At 39.8% G+C, this 13,478-nt stretch overlaps 1 protein-coding gene across 3 annotated transcripts in view; it reads left to right on the plus strand.

Moving 5' to 3' along the window:
- NCAM2 (neural cell adhesion molecule 2) overlaps nt 1-13,478 on the plus strand; it is a 393,282-nt gene that overhangs the window by 346,401 nt on the left and 33,403 nt on the right. For 2 of the 3 annotated variants that reach the window (XM_075263468.1, XM_075263470.1), the window contains exon 16: nt 11,052-11,256. In XM_075263468.1, coding sequence (XP_075119569.1) covers nt 11,052-11,256 — 205 coding nt within the window. The remainder of the gene's footprint in view (nt 1-11,051; nt 11,257-13,478) is intronic. The other variant, XM_075263471.1, reaches the window with a different exon arrangement.

Raw genomic sequence — 13,478 nt, forward strand, 5'->3', positions numbered from 1 at the left:
GATGAAAATAACTGATTTTAATAGCAAAAGAGTGGTGAATACTGAAGGATCCCTCTACCACTGCATCTATTCCCATTAAGTCTAATGTCAAATACATGACTGACTTCTTCTTCTTCCTCTTCTTCTCCATCTCCCTCTTCCTCCTCTTCCCTCTTCCTCCTCTTCCCTCTTCCTCCTCTTCCCTCTTCCTCCTCTTCCCTCTTCCTCCTCTTCCCTCTTCCTCCTCTTCCCCCTCTTCCTTCCTCTTCCCCCTCTTCCTCCTCTTCCTTCCTCTTCCCCCTCTTCCTCCTCTTCCTCCTCTTCTCCCTCTTCTTCATTACGATTCCATCATGTTTTTAAGATTAGAGTGAATGGAGATGGACCATGCTCCAAACTGCATCAGTCACTCTATCGCTTTTAAAGTCCATTGCTCTCATCCTATGATGGATGAGAGCAATGGACAACAATAATGGGAGTGTGAAAGCATTCTAAGTTTGGCCATTGCTTGAGTAGACCTACCCTACACCCAATAGAATTTGCACAGTTTTAGTGTCAAAATTGTGTAAGAACCTGTTACTCCTGTATTATGACTGCTCAACCCTACCAATAGCGGTAAAATAATCAGTAACAAAAAAAACTATATTTACATTATTTCCTATGCATCGGACAGAACATATTATTAGCCTGTGTGCTTTAAGATCCATGTGTACCGCAGGCTGCCCACCAACAGCACATAGACCCATAGTAGTCCATGCCACCATTCATCCCAACGTTCTTGTGTAGGAAAAAATAGTAGCATTATTTTAATGCCTATTGCAGACAATGTGGACTTGTAAACCATAACAGACAATTGTCTCCATCACCCCTCTTTGTTCACCTCCTCCGTGGCATTACAGAGTGAGCCTAAATTACTTAAGAAAGTTCATTTGTTTCTTGCTATTATAATTCAGACAAGATGTTTTTGTGTTTCTATGAACCTTGTCCAAGGAAAAATACATCATAGATTATAGACACAAATAAGTCCTAACATTTCAGCCACTGCTTCAGTAGAACTGCATGAGACCTGTATAGTTCACACAATTTTAGTTTCAATACTGAAATTTTTTTTTCTTCACCATGAAAAGCAAAGCTCAAAATTGAGCCCCATTTTCTCATCACTGCCTAAGACGCTGCGGTGACAAATACCTTTTGGGAAATGCAGGTGTAAGTATTAAATCGATAAGGTGAAGTTCAGTATTTATGGGGATTAACTCTGATAGGAGTTTATTAATTCTTCAGATGTCACCAGAAGTAGTCTCCAGAGCAATTTCACCAACACTAAGCAAAACCGTCCTAAGCATAGATCTTGGCAAATTTTGACAATCAAAATATTACTTTCAGTAATGGATGAGTAACAGTGTCTGGCATTTATCTCGTCTATCTATCTATTATTTATCTATCTACCTATCCATCTATCTATTTACTGTATCTATCTATAATCTATCTAGTTCTGTATATTCATTATTATGAACTTTTTTGTATTATTATTATTATTATTATTATTATTATTATTATTATTATTATTATTTGAGAAATGTATGGCAAATCCTGTGAATATACCATATATCCACTTATATCTTGAGAATGGGGTGACTGCACAGGGACATGTTCTGATCATCTGGTGATGACCTGTTTCCCTATTTCCGAAAATGGATCGTCACTACTATTACCCCCCATCCACCCCATTATACTTACCATCCAAGCTTCTTCTAGAGAGACGGCTCCTCTCTCTTTAATGATTCTGCAGGGTGCCCTCTCTTCTACACTGTGCCCACCGCTGCCGGTAATTCACTTTTACTGTACATCCACACATTTACAGTAGAGGTGGATCATGGCTGCAGAGAAAGAGGCGTACAGGAGCAGTACAGGAGGAGCCATCTCAACAGAAGTAGCATGGAAGTAATGAATATGGGTCGGGAGTTGGCCTGAGTAGGTAGGGAAGGGCGAGAAACAGGGAGGAGTTATAAGGGGGAGAAAGGATGGAGGCGAGAGTGAGGTGAGAGGATTTTCATGAGAAAGTTATATAGTAGGAAGCTGAATCAAGTAAGCAAAAGCAGGTGATGCCGGTAGCCCGAAGAGACACCCAGAAATCACTCAAAACTCTCTAAAAGGTACATGGGTGCATTTATTAATCCATTAGTAGCACTAACAGACATTTTTTTTTTTTTTTTTGCCCAGAAAATCCCTTTAAGGACCAGACATGGTACACACCTTATTGTAATAAACCTTTTATACAACCAGTCCAATTCCAATTTGTACCAAATTTAGAGATGAGTGAATACCGTTCGATCGAGTAGGTATTCAATCGAATATTACAGTATCCGACATATTCAATTTCGATCGAATACCACGCGGTAAACACAGTAAAAATTTATATCCCCTCTGGTGCTTTTTTTGCACCAATAACTGTGCAGGGAAGGTGGGACAGGAAGCAGGAAACCGTAGGCATCAAAAAAAAAAAAAAAATAGGAAAAGTCATTGGCTGGCTAAATCAGGTGATTTATAAGAATAGTGTCAGCCATATTCGTGTCAGATGCGGTTTGGTGAGATAGGGAGAGACGTCGTAGTGAGGGTCAGATAGCGATTAGCTTCTGCTAGGCAGGAAAACTGAAAACAAAAAGCTTTTTTCTACCTAGGTGTGTTACTGAAAATTAATGTTTTAATGCTCTCCCCAAGGACCTGAAAACTAATTTTTTAGGGTTTGTCCCAAGGGCCTGAAAAATAATGTTTTACGGCTCACCCCTCAATGGCCAAAAACTAAAACACTGCTGTTTAAAGGCTCAACTCATCACAAGGGCCAAAAACACTGCTGGTTAAAGGTTCAACTCACCTCAAGGGCCAAAAACACTGAGGGCGCAAGGCTCAATTCACCCAAAGGGCCAATAACTAAAACTCTGCTGGTGCAAGGCTCAACTTACCCAAAGGGTCAAAAACTCTGCTGGTACAAAGCTCAACTCGCATCCAGAGGTGTTGGCATCATTTCCTGGGGTGTCATTGGGACTTGGTGACTCTCCTTAGTCGAATTTTGGGTTCCCCTGAAACAAGCATTTTTTCCCGATAGACTATAATGGGATTTGATATTCGGTTGAATAATCAAATATTGAGGGGCTACTCGAAACGAATATCGTAATATTTCACTACTCGCTCATCTTTAATCAAATTCTTATTACATTAAGTTACTCAGAATTGCCTTCAAGTTCTGGTGGTTACAATATAAGCAGTGAAAATGCTTTTCATGAGTAGAGATAAGCAATGAGCTGGGTTCATTATAGGTTTTTTTTTTCCAAAATTTAGAGTTCTGCTGAACTCCAAATTTTTGAGTTTCACCACTGATGAATCACTATTGTGCTATTGTACCCTTCGGACCCTGGCTTATAATAAGGGGAGGCCCAAGGGAGTTTCCAAAACATGAGGTTGAGTCACCCCAAGTGACTGCTGAAGCTCTGTCACAGACCTCAACAGTTCCCCAACACCTATGACATCATTCAGGAAATTGGAAGAGGTGGGAATATGACCAAAAGGGAACGTGAAGGGGCTCAGGAGAGGTAAAGGAAGATGAGTATCAGCGCTTATCATGTGTACCTATCCTGGGGGTACGTAATATAACCATAGCACTTCTGGTGTGGATCATAATGAAATTAGCAGTCGAACGTTAAATGAAACCAAACAGGCAAGTGATTCTTACAAATATTCACAAAATGAATCTTGCGAGGATTACTCAAATCTTGTCATCAAACACATCACTAAAAAGATTTACCAAAAATTCAAATATGTTATCTATAAAATGAATTAAAAAGTATTTCTTTAAAAAAATGTCCACTTCCTTTAGTTTAAATACCTTTCCACTACAAAGGTTACTTAAAATCCCCCAAACAGAAAAGTCAACCCATTTTGGCAGACTATTGGATATGAACGTGGCTTCCCAACTTTCCATTACCAGATGATATCAGGTGAACAAATGATGGGAAATGTTGAATTTCAAGGATAAAAGTCAATGCCAGAGTTGTTTTTCAGTGGCTTACTAACCTCACCTTATTGTTAACACATTCATGTCTGACTGCACAGACTGTGTATCTATATAAAGGAGTGAGGAGGAATGAGCATTGACGTAACAGATATTACACCTGCAAAGAAACTCTAGTCAGGTAGATAGACATAGGAAGATTAGTTTTTCATATTCAGATTGAATTTCTAGAATTCTTTTTTCAAAGCCAGAAACCTTTATAAATGACTGATCTCATGCAAGCCACATTCTGCCATAGACTCAATGAGTCAATTTCTTGCTCAAGTAAGGTGGCTGCCCCATAATCATATGCAGAATATAACATAAAAAGTTAATATGTTCCCTTTTAAAAAAAAAATAAATTAAATAAATAAATCGATACAGGCAGATTTGTCTCTAATCTGTTATTTTCTATTGGACTGTGTTTATGGGGGCTTCCATCTAGCCCAATCTACTGTGTTAAGTAGGTCAGTAGTCAGGAGAATTGCTTTATATCAGTCATATGGATATAAAATATTACCAGTGCAAAACAACAGCATTGCCATCTAAGGTATCGCTGTGGGCCTGCTGTGTGACATGTACAAAGAGCTGTGTTTTATACCTGTTATCAGTGGTGGATCAGGTGTTTTCAGCCTTGTACTTTATAAGAGATATGAGATGCACTGTCTACCAATAAGTATCTGGACCCCTGTGGTAGAATAGAGAAACACCATTTCTTCCTATACAATAGTTGGTAGACCCCAGCAGATGCTTCCTTACAGATGGGATTGAGCGACACAATACTCCCGGATGCCTGGTGACACTCCTGGTGTATGTGAGCCATCGGTTGGGTGCGGTTTCTCCGGCCAGCACTCGTCGGTCTCTATCTCCCAGTTTCGGGGATCTGCCGACTCGGGGCACATTCCGACAATCACCATTCACCTTCCACTTGGTAATCACATAGGCCACTGTCAATTTTGTGTAATTCAGTTCGCTTGCTATGTCCCTTAAGGATGGACCATTTCTGTGGTACTCCACAATTACCCCTTTCTCGAAATCGGACAGCTCTGCACTTCGTGGCATCTTACATGTGACTAATGCCAATGCTGTTTCCTATTCAACGGTGGAAGATGTAACATGCATCACGACCACAGAGATCTTCATTTGCATGGGTGTCCAAATACTTATTGTTAGACAGTGTATTACCTGTCAATAGATGATAGTGACACCTTAACTTCCCTCTTCCTGTGCACAATGACCATTGTACAGGCCACAGAGCATGATTAAAACATATCTATAAAATATTTTAAAGATCTTTATGCCCAGAAAACAATTTGACATTTTTCAGATAGTCCAATGCCTTTCTTTGGAAGTATTATCCCCATAGTGGCCCCTGCACACAGTATTATGCCCCATCATGGCCCCTGTATACAGTATTATTTCCCATAGTGGCCCCTGGACACAGTATTATGTCCTATAGCAGCTCCTGCACATGGTATTATATCCCAAAACAGCCCCTGCACACAGTAGTATATCCCATAGCGGCCCCTTCCATACAGTATGATATTCAAACTTTAATAAAATTCCAATTTGTGCCACTCACTAGCTATTATACTGTACTCTTCAGACTCCAGAGTATAAAACGGGGGAACCAAGAGACAAACATAAAAAACAATGCTACTTACCTTCCCTGCGCTCCGGAGCAGCTGCGTTCTTTTCGGTGCTTTTTCCTGAAGTTAGAAACCTCTGAGTCTCAGGGGTCATGCCAGTGTAATGAAGCTGACATGATCCCTGAGACCCTATTGGTGGTCTCTCACATCAGGCAGAAGCGCCGAAGACAACGGAGTAGCTCCAGAGCGCAGGGAAGGTAAGTCACATTGTTTTTCATGTTTTATCACCTCCCTTGTGGCTCCATTTATTACACTTTGGAGAGACCACACGGTATAATAGCAGTTTTATTTCGATGAGGACTAGGGAAATAAGCATTGCATAATGATGCCGACTCTGAAGAGACCCCACAGTACAATAATAGCAGTTTTATGTCGAAGAGCAATCGGACTGCAGTGCCAGGGAAATAAGTATCGTGTGATACTTTTGGCATGGGTGCCGGGTGCTTCTGACCCCTTTCCTACATTATAGGTACTTTGCTGTCATTAATTAGTAAGGATATAGGTGATACATTATCTTTAAGAAAAATAAAAACACTATAAAATTCATATTTATCCTAAAATCCTTAAACAGGAAATTTTCTAACAATAACTTTTGCTGCACCTGGTGTTACTGTCGGCCTGCAAGTTCCTTAGACGTGTGCATTAGAGATGAGCGAGTAGGTATTTTATCAAATACTACGGTATTCGAAATACTCGTACTCGATCGAGTACCACTCGCTATTCGAATGTAAAAGTTTGATGCAGAACCAGCATTGATTGGCCGAATGCTATACAGTCGGCCAATCAACGTGGCTTCTTCTCCTACCTTTAGAAGTCTTCTCCGTGCAGATTCCCCGCGGCGTCTTCCGGCTTTTCATTCACTCTGCCAGGCATCGGGCCTGGGCAGAGCCGACTGTGCATGTCTGCTAGTAGTGCCGATGCCTGGCAGAGTGAATGAAAAGCCGGAAGATGCTGCGGGGATGCTGAAAGGAGAAGACTTCTCGGAGGATCCAGCCCGACCCTCACTCGTGGACTTGGTAAGTATAATTTGATCGAACGTTGCCTACCCCTGAAACGAGCATTTTCCCCCCATAGACTATAATATGGTTCGATATTCGATTCGAATAGTCGAATATTGAGGGGCTACTCAAAACGAATATCAAACCTCGAACATTTTACTATTCGCTCATCTCTAGTGTGCATAGCATAGATGAATTGGTGTAGATATATATGTAATCTCTGCCCCCCCATAGTAATATTTTCCGTTTCTATGTAGGCCTTGTCAGCATGCACACTCCGATTCCCTGAATTAATGCATCTTAATGAGTTCATTACAAGATTTCACACAGAAGTTGGCACACAAAGCCACTTCTTCTCCCCTTCATTAATTTTAATTTAGATTTTTTTTTGTTCCACCCCGTGAGATTATAATTTCAAGGGTTAAAAAATAAAATGATCAATTTCCGGAAAAGCGGTTTTCGGTGGCTTATTGTCATTGCCGTAGGTCAAACAGTGTAAAATTGAGCCTAAGCTGTTATTCTGCATTGCTATGGGTTTGCAGTGAAAAGATTTCTCCCCTGTCTTTTGCCATTAGCTAGAAATGTAAAGTAATTTGACTTTTTCCCATTTGTCACTGGCTGATCCCAGCAGAGAGTTTGGGATTGATAACAACAGGAAAACAAAATATAAAATTAAGTAGCGCTTTAGGACTGAAAGCTGCATTTCGAGCTTACCAACGGCAGTCATTGTGCGCTGTACATTACGTGTAGGATTTCCATAAAGTGGAATAATTGTATGTTCAACCCCTTGTGCGAAACCATGTAGCAGTTGTGGGTCAGCAGGCTTCCATTCTTCTTAGTGGTTCAGTGAATAATAAATGACTATACAATGGATATTTTATGTGTAGACTTCAATACAGGATTATTCGTTCCGTGGAATGGTTGCGGAGGAAGGGTTTCGATCGTTAAAGGGGTTGTTTCACCATGACAACCTTAGCATTCAGGACTTCACCGTAATTTTGGTCTCTGAAGCACCCAATAATAAGTAGAGAAGGACGGACCGATTCATAACAAGCTAGTTGTGTTGTAAATTTGCCAAAAATTTCAGGTTTAGTCAAATTGCTACTATGCTTTGAGATCTCTCTATAATGTTCAGGAAAGATGTAGACACTAATATTTATTAAATAGATTATTTTTTATAAAAAAAATTATTAAAGGGATTCCTTTTATTCTGGTTGACACGTAGGAATAGCCTTAATAAAGACTATTCTTTTCCTACCTTTAGATGTCTTCTCCGCGCCGCCGTTCCGTAGAAATCGCAACACGGGGGGCGGGCCCCAGCGCTCAAACAGCACTGGGGGTGTCCCCAATGCTGCGAGAGAACTCTCCAGGGCCGCTTCCATCTTCTTCAGGAATGTCCTCTTCACATGTCTTCTTCCGGCACAGGTGGTGAAACTTGTAGGCTTCGGGCCTACATGCCCACAAGCCACAAGAAAATGGCCACTTACTTACTGTCGGCTCAGTCCGAGGCCTACAAACCTTTACAAGGTTTTGTATTAGAGATTTCATGTGAAGATGAGTGGACAAGGTATGTCTACCCACACTCTAAAAACATATTTATTCATTATGTGTCATGTATATAATTATATATCTTCTACATAAAGAAATGATTGGTTAATGGGGATATCCAGCACCCCATGTGTTTTGTTTTGTTTTCTAATACTAATGGTTAGAGATGAGCGAGTAGTACTCGATCGAGTAGGTATTCGATCGAATACTACGGTATTCGAAATTCTCGTACTCGATCGAGTACCACTCGCTATTCGAATGGAAAATTTCGATGTAGAACCAGCATTGATTGGCCGAATGCTATATAGTCGTCCAGTCAATGCTGGTTCTTCTCCTTTAGAAGTCTTCTCTGTGTCGCTTCCCCACGGCGTCTTCCGGCTCTTCATTCACTCTGCCAGGCATCGGGCCTGGGCACAGCCGACTGCGCATGTCCGCTTGTAGTGCAGGCATGCGCAGTCGGCTCTGCCCAGGCCCGATGCCTGGTAGAGTGAATGAAGAGCCGGAAGACGCCGTGGGGACGCTGCAAGGAGAAGACTTCTCGGAGGATCCAGCCCGACCCTCACTCGTGGACTTGGTAAGTATAATTTGATCGAATGTTGCCTACCCCTGAAACGAGCATTTTCCCCCCATAGACTATAATAGGATTCGATATTCGATTCGAGTAGTTGAACATTGAGGGGCTACTCGAAACAAATATCGAACCTCGAACATTTTACTGTTCGCTCATCTCTACTAATGGTCTATCCACAGGATAGATTATTGGTGTCTATTCGCTGGTGGCCCAACACCCAAACCCTGCAACATCCCATTGATGGAAGCTGCTGCACAGGATGAGGCCAAAATCTTTGAGCTGCAGTAGCCCAGTACCACCACCATACAGGGCTGCTCTGCACCTATTCAACAAGAGCAGCGCTGCTTCTGGACAGTAGCTTCCACAACAGGAGGCATCAGATCAGTTGAACACTGCAAAGTTTAAGTTTTGAGCCCCATGAATTGAATATTAGAAAAAAAAAAAGTAAAAAAAACTGGCAAATCCCTTTAATGAATATATTTGTTGCTTGAGTAAAGGTGAACATTGAGCTGTACAAATTATATATTATAATTCAGTAAAATGTGTTGCTTTGCTGCTTGGCATGCCTTCTGTACATCAAGAGACTTAAAAATATTTGCTAGTGCACTTAAATAAAGCTCAGCAGTTGCCAGGTCTCTACGTATTTCAGCACAGCAGGCAAGACATTACTGTATCTAATCTATGTTAACAACATTCAAATGTATCCCTTTATAGCAGCCCCATGGACCATAGGAATCTATAGTTTCAGACGACTCATTGCTTGCTATAAAAGAGTATTACAGAATTGCTCTGTGACTATTAACTAAATATACCATATGTACTCGAGTATAAGCCGACCCGAATATAAGCCAAGGCCCCTAATTTTACCACAAAAAACTGGGAAAACTTATTGACTCGAGTATAAGCCGAGGGGGGGAAATGCAGCAGCTACTGGAAAATTTCAAAAATTAAAATGGTCGGCGTTTTTGGGTTCAGTAGGTGCTGGGGAAGGGGAGAGGGTGTTTTGGTGTCTGTCTGCCCCTTCCCTGAGCTTGAAGACTGGGATTTTTTTTCCCCAACTTGGAATTCAGTCTGGCTGACTATATGGAATCTGCAGTGCTCCTATTAACCCCTTCCCGATGTAACAGGAACACTGCAGATCCCCTATATTCAGTAGACCGGGCACTTTCAGACACAGGGATACCTAATGTGTATGTGTGTCACAGTCATTTTCTTTTGTATGTATTCTAGATTCTAGGGAAAGGAGGCATCTAGAACTTCTATTTTTTAAAAAGTTTTTTAAAACTTCTTTTTTTTTCACTATTTTATGGGAGATTCTATACATTGATAGTACGGCTGGTCACAGACCCCCCACCCCTCCATCCCCTCCTAAAAAAAAATAAATATATATATATATATATATATATATATATATATATATATATATATATAATTTTTATTTTATTTTTATTTTTTTGCTGACTCGAGTATAAGCCGAGGGGGGCTTTTTCAGCACAAAAACTGTGCTTAAAAATTTGGCTTATACACGAATATATATTAGGTGTTATCATTCATTGTATTCCTGCTCAGTGGCCAAAGTGAAATTGCCATATTTCATTAAACATCAAATTTTAATTTATTAATAATAATAATAATAATAACAATAATAGGAAACAACTTCCATACCAGCACTTGGAACCTGTTTTGTACACCATCTATTGGTGATTTTTGTTCTTATTTTTTATATACCTTTTATACTACTAAATTATAATTTTACCATAGACTCCGCGATAAACCTATCACTCAGACATCATACAGCTCCAAAGTTCTCTTTGCCAGTCACTTAGCCAGTAAAGGCTTGGTTCACATTCGCATTCATGCTTTCAATTTAAGATTCCAACAGTCTTTCCACTGTTTTAATGGCAGAAAATGTTCAGCCTGTAGCAATTTTCTTGACATAAAAAACACTGTAACCCTCCGGGAACCCATTAAGGTCAATAGGGTCCATCAGAATTTGCCAGTGTCTGAAAATCACAAAAACTATCAAATCATCATGTCTCTCACAATAAACAGAAGTCCTAGTGAGATTAGAACCTAGCCTATGATTTTCATTAGGATTTCTTCACTTATATATCATTTGACATTACTGTTAAAGATTTTTTTATCTTGGTTTTTTTTTAATGTCTTTTTTAGTTATAGATAAAGATATGAAAGATTTAATTAATAAAGATAACAACGAGTTTATAAATAAGTGAAAACTAATGTGAAATGTGTTTTTTCTGCAGACACACTATTCAGTGGCCTTGGAATTGGAGCAGTCGTTGGTTTGGCTGTAGCCGCTCTCCTTCTCATCCTCGTGGTGACGGATGTCAGTTGCTTCTTTATGAGACAGTGTGGATTGCTCATGTGTATAACCAGACGGATCTGCGGGAAGAAAACTGGCTCCAGTGGAAAAAGTAAAGAGTTAGAAGAAGGAAAAGCTGCATACTTGTGAGAAAAAAATACTTGTCTCTTTTAAATCTCCCTTAAAGGTCAAAAAAATAAAATAAAATAAAATAAATTGATCAAAATTCAGTAAAATTTTAGGTCAGCTGGGCATAACGGTAGATATAAAATAAAACGGATACAAATATCACATAATGGATAAATGTTAAAAGGTTTTTTTTTTAATATTTTTATTATATTTTTATTAGAAAGCAGTTTTTTTCTGTTGTCAATAACCAGCAAGTCTTCAAAAGGCCAAATTTAAGGAGACTAGAACCAATGCCATGTCCTTACCTCTGGACTCCTGTAGTCCATAAATCTACAATATTTTCCAAAAATCCTATATTTACCCTCATGGATTTCAGTACACTTTCCCCAATTTTTTCGGTCTTCTTTTGGCCTCTACTGGGATATCATGGGCCCCAAGTGACCTCAAAGGCCTGTGATTCATGTTGGGTACAGTGAAATAATGACACTTGCTTCAAAACATTATGACATTGGCGCACCCCATGAGACAGCTGAGGGCCAATTCCTTAGCAGACCATTGGAGGTTGTAAAACCACAGACCAGGCCCAAAGAGGTCTGAGAATTTCAAGGAACGTGCACCAGATGCCAAGAAGAAGGCCAAGAGAGTTGAGGAAAGTATTTAGATGAGTGTTTACTTTACCTCACCTTCCCTGGACCTCCATTTATTATAGTCAGTGGTCTGAACATAAAGAAACCACTTTTGGCTTGACCCCAAAAAGTTTATTCTGCAACTAAACTGGAGCAACCCTTGCAAATAATTGTAAAAAGAATATTTCAAGGTTTGCCCATCACTAGTTATTAGTGTTTGTAAAACCTTTTGGAAATAGCTTCTAGTAGGGATCTAAGGGTACATGGGTTTTTTGAAGATCTTCTGTCACGTCATTGTAAGACTTCACAGACTTCTTAATGTACCCATACATTCATTGTAAAAACAGAAGTGTCCAAACCTCAACATGCCTAGACCTGTTTTCTAATGGGAGATAATTCTTGGCCAGGGATGTTTGGTAGCAGCTTATTCCCTACTCCCGTTCTTTTCCAAAATGGGCAGAAAGAAATACAACAGACCGTACGCAGGGGTCAGCTAAAGTCAAGAAATAAACCAAGATGTCAGCACTTTAGAGAAGACGTAGCTTTATTACCCCTTGTCAAAAACACCAACTAATTATCTTCTCAAGGCTGAGAAAGGAATTTAAGGGGCCATAACATTGAATGTTGTTTTGGACAATGGGACAGTAAGATCTGATTTCCTAGAAATTATGATATCATTGTTTATTTTTAAGCTAAAAGGAATGTGAGATCCCCATCATATTGATTAATGGGGTTTTGCCTTATGGACGCCCCAATATTTCATAATATATCAAAAAGTGCACATACTTTTACTCTCCAGTTACCTTTTCTGTTCTTACGTTTGAGGTTTTAAGGCCAAGGTTACGGCGTGTGTAAGGCCCTATTCATATCTGTATTCAGGTTTCCGTTTGGGATGTCCACTTGGGCACCCTGTGAATGGAAACCTATCCGCATAAAAAAGCGGAAACCCGTGGACCCATAGACTATAATGGTGTCCGTGTGGTTTCTGTGAAAAAAACATGCAGAGAGAAAAAAAGCAGCTTGCAGGACTTTTCTTCCTGTATGTTTCATGTGGACACCACACGGACCCCCATTATAGTCTATGGGTCCATGGGTTTCCTTTGGTAACTGCTTTTTTATGCGGATAGGTTTCTATTCAGGGGGTCATGAAGCGGACTCCATAAACAGAAGTCCAAACACCGATGTGAATAGGGCCTAAGTCAAACCACCGACTCCAACATTTTCACAGCCTCATGTTCCGACTTTTACATAAGTTGCTGACAGCCATGATCAGTCAGAAGCGTTAAAGATCTAGTTCATTAAAAAGTAAGTGGTTAAATGCAAATATGCAACAAACTAAACATCTACCGGTAATTAATCATACAGTATCATTAATTGTATAACATTTAGTTTGAATCTAGAGTTGGAATTGATCTTTTTTTCTGACTCCAACTCCACCCAAAATTGGCCCCAACTTCAACTTCATGACTTCACGGTCCTATTTTCTATGCATATCCTATAACCTTTAAAAGTATACTTCCAATTTTCAGCATCAGCAACATTATCATAAATTTAGAATTTGTATATAATGTTGAGAAAATATGGAAATATCTTTTTGTTCATTTTTTTAACTT

The sequence above is a fragment of the Leptodactylus fuscus genome, chromosome 2, assembly GCF_031893055.1.
Source record: "Leptodactylus fuscus isolate aLepFus1 chromosome 2, aLepFus1.hap2, whole genome shotgun sequence".
NCBI lineage: Eukaryota > Metazoa > Chordata > Amphibia > Anura > Leptodactylidae > Leptodactylus > Leptodactylus fuscus.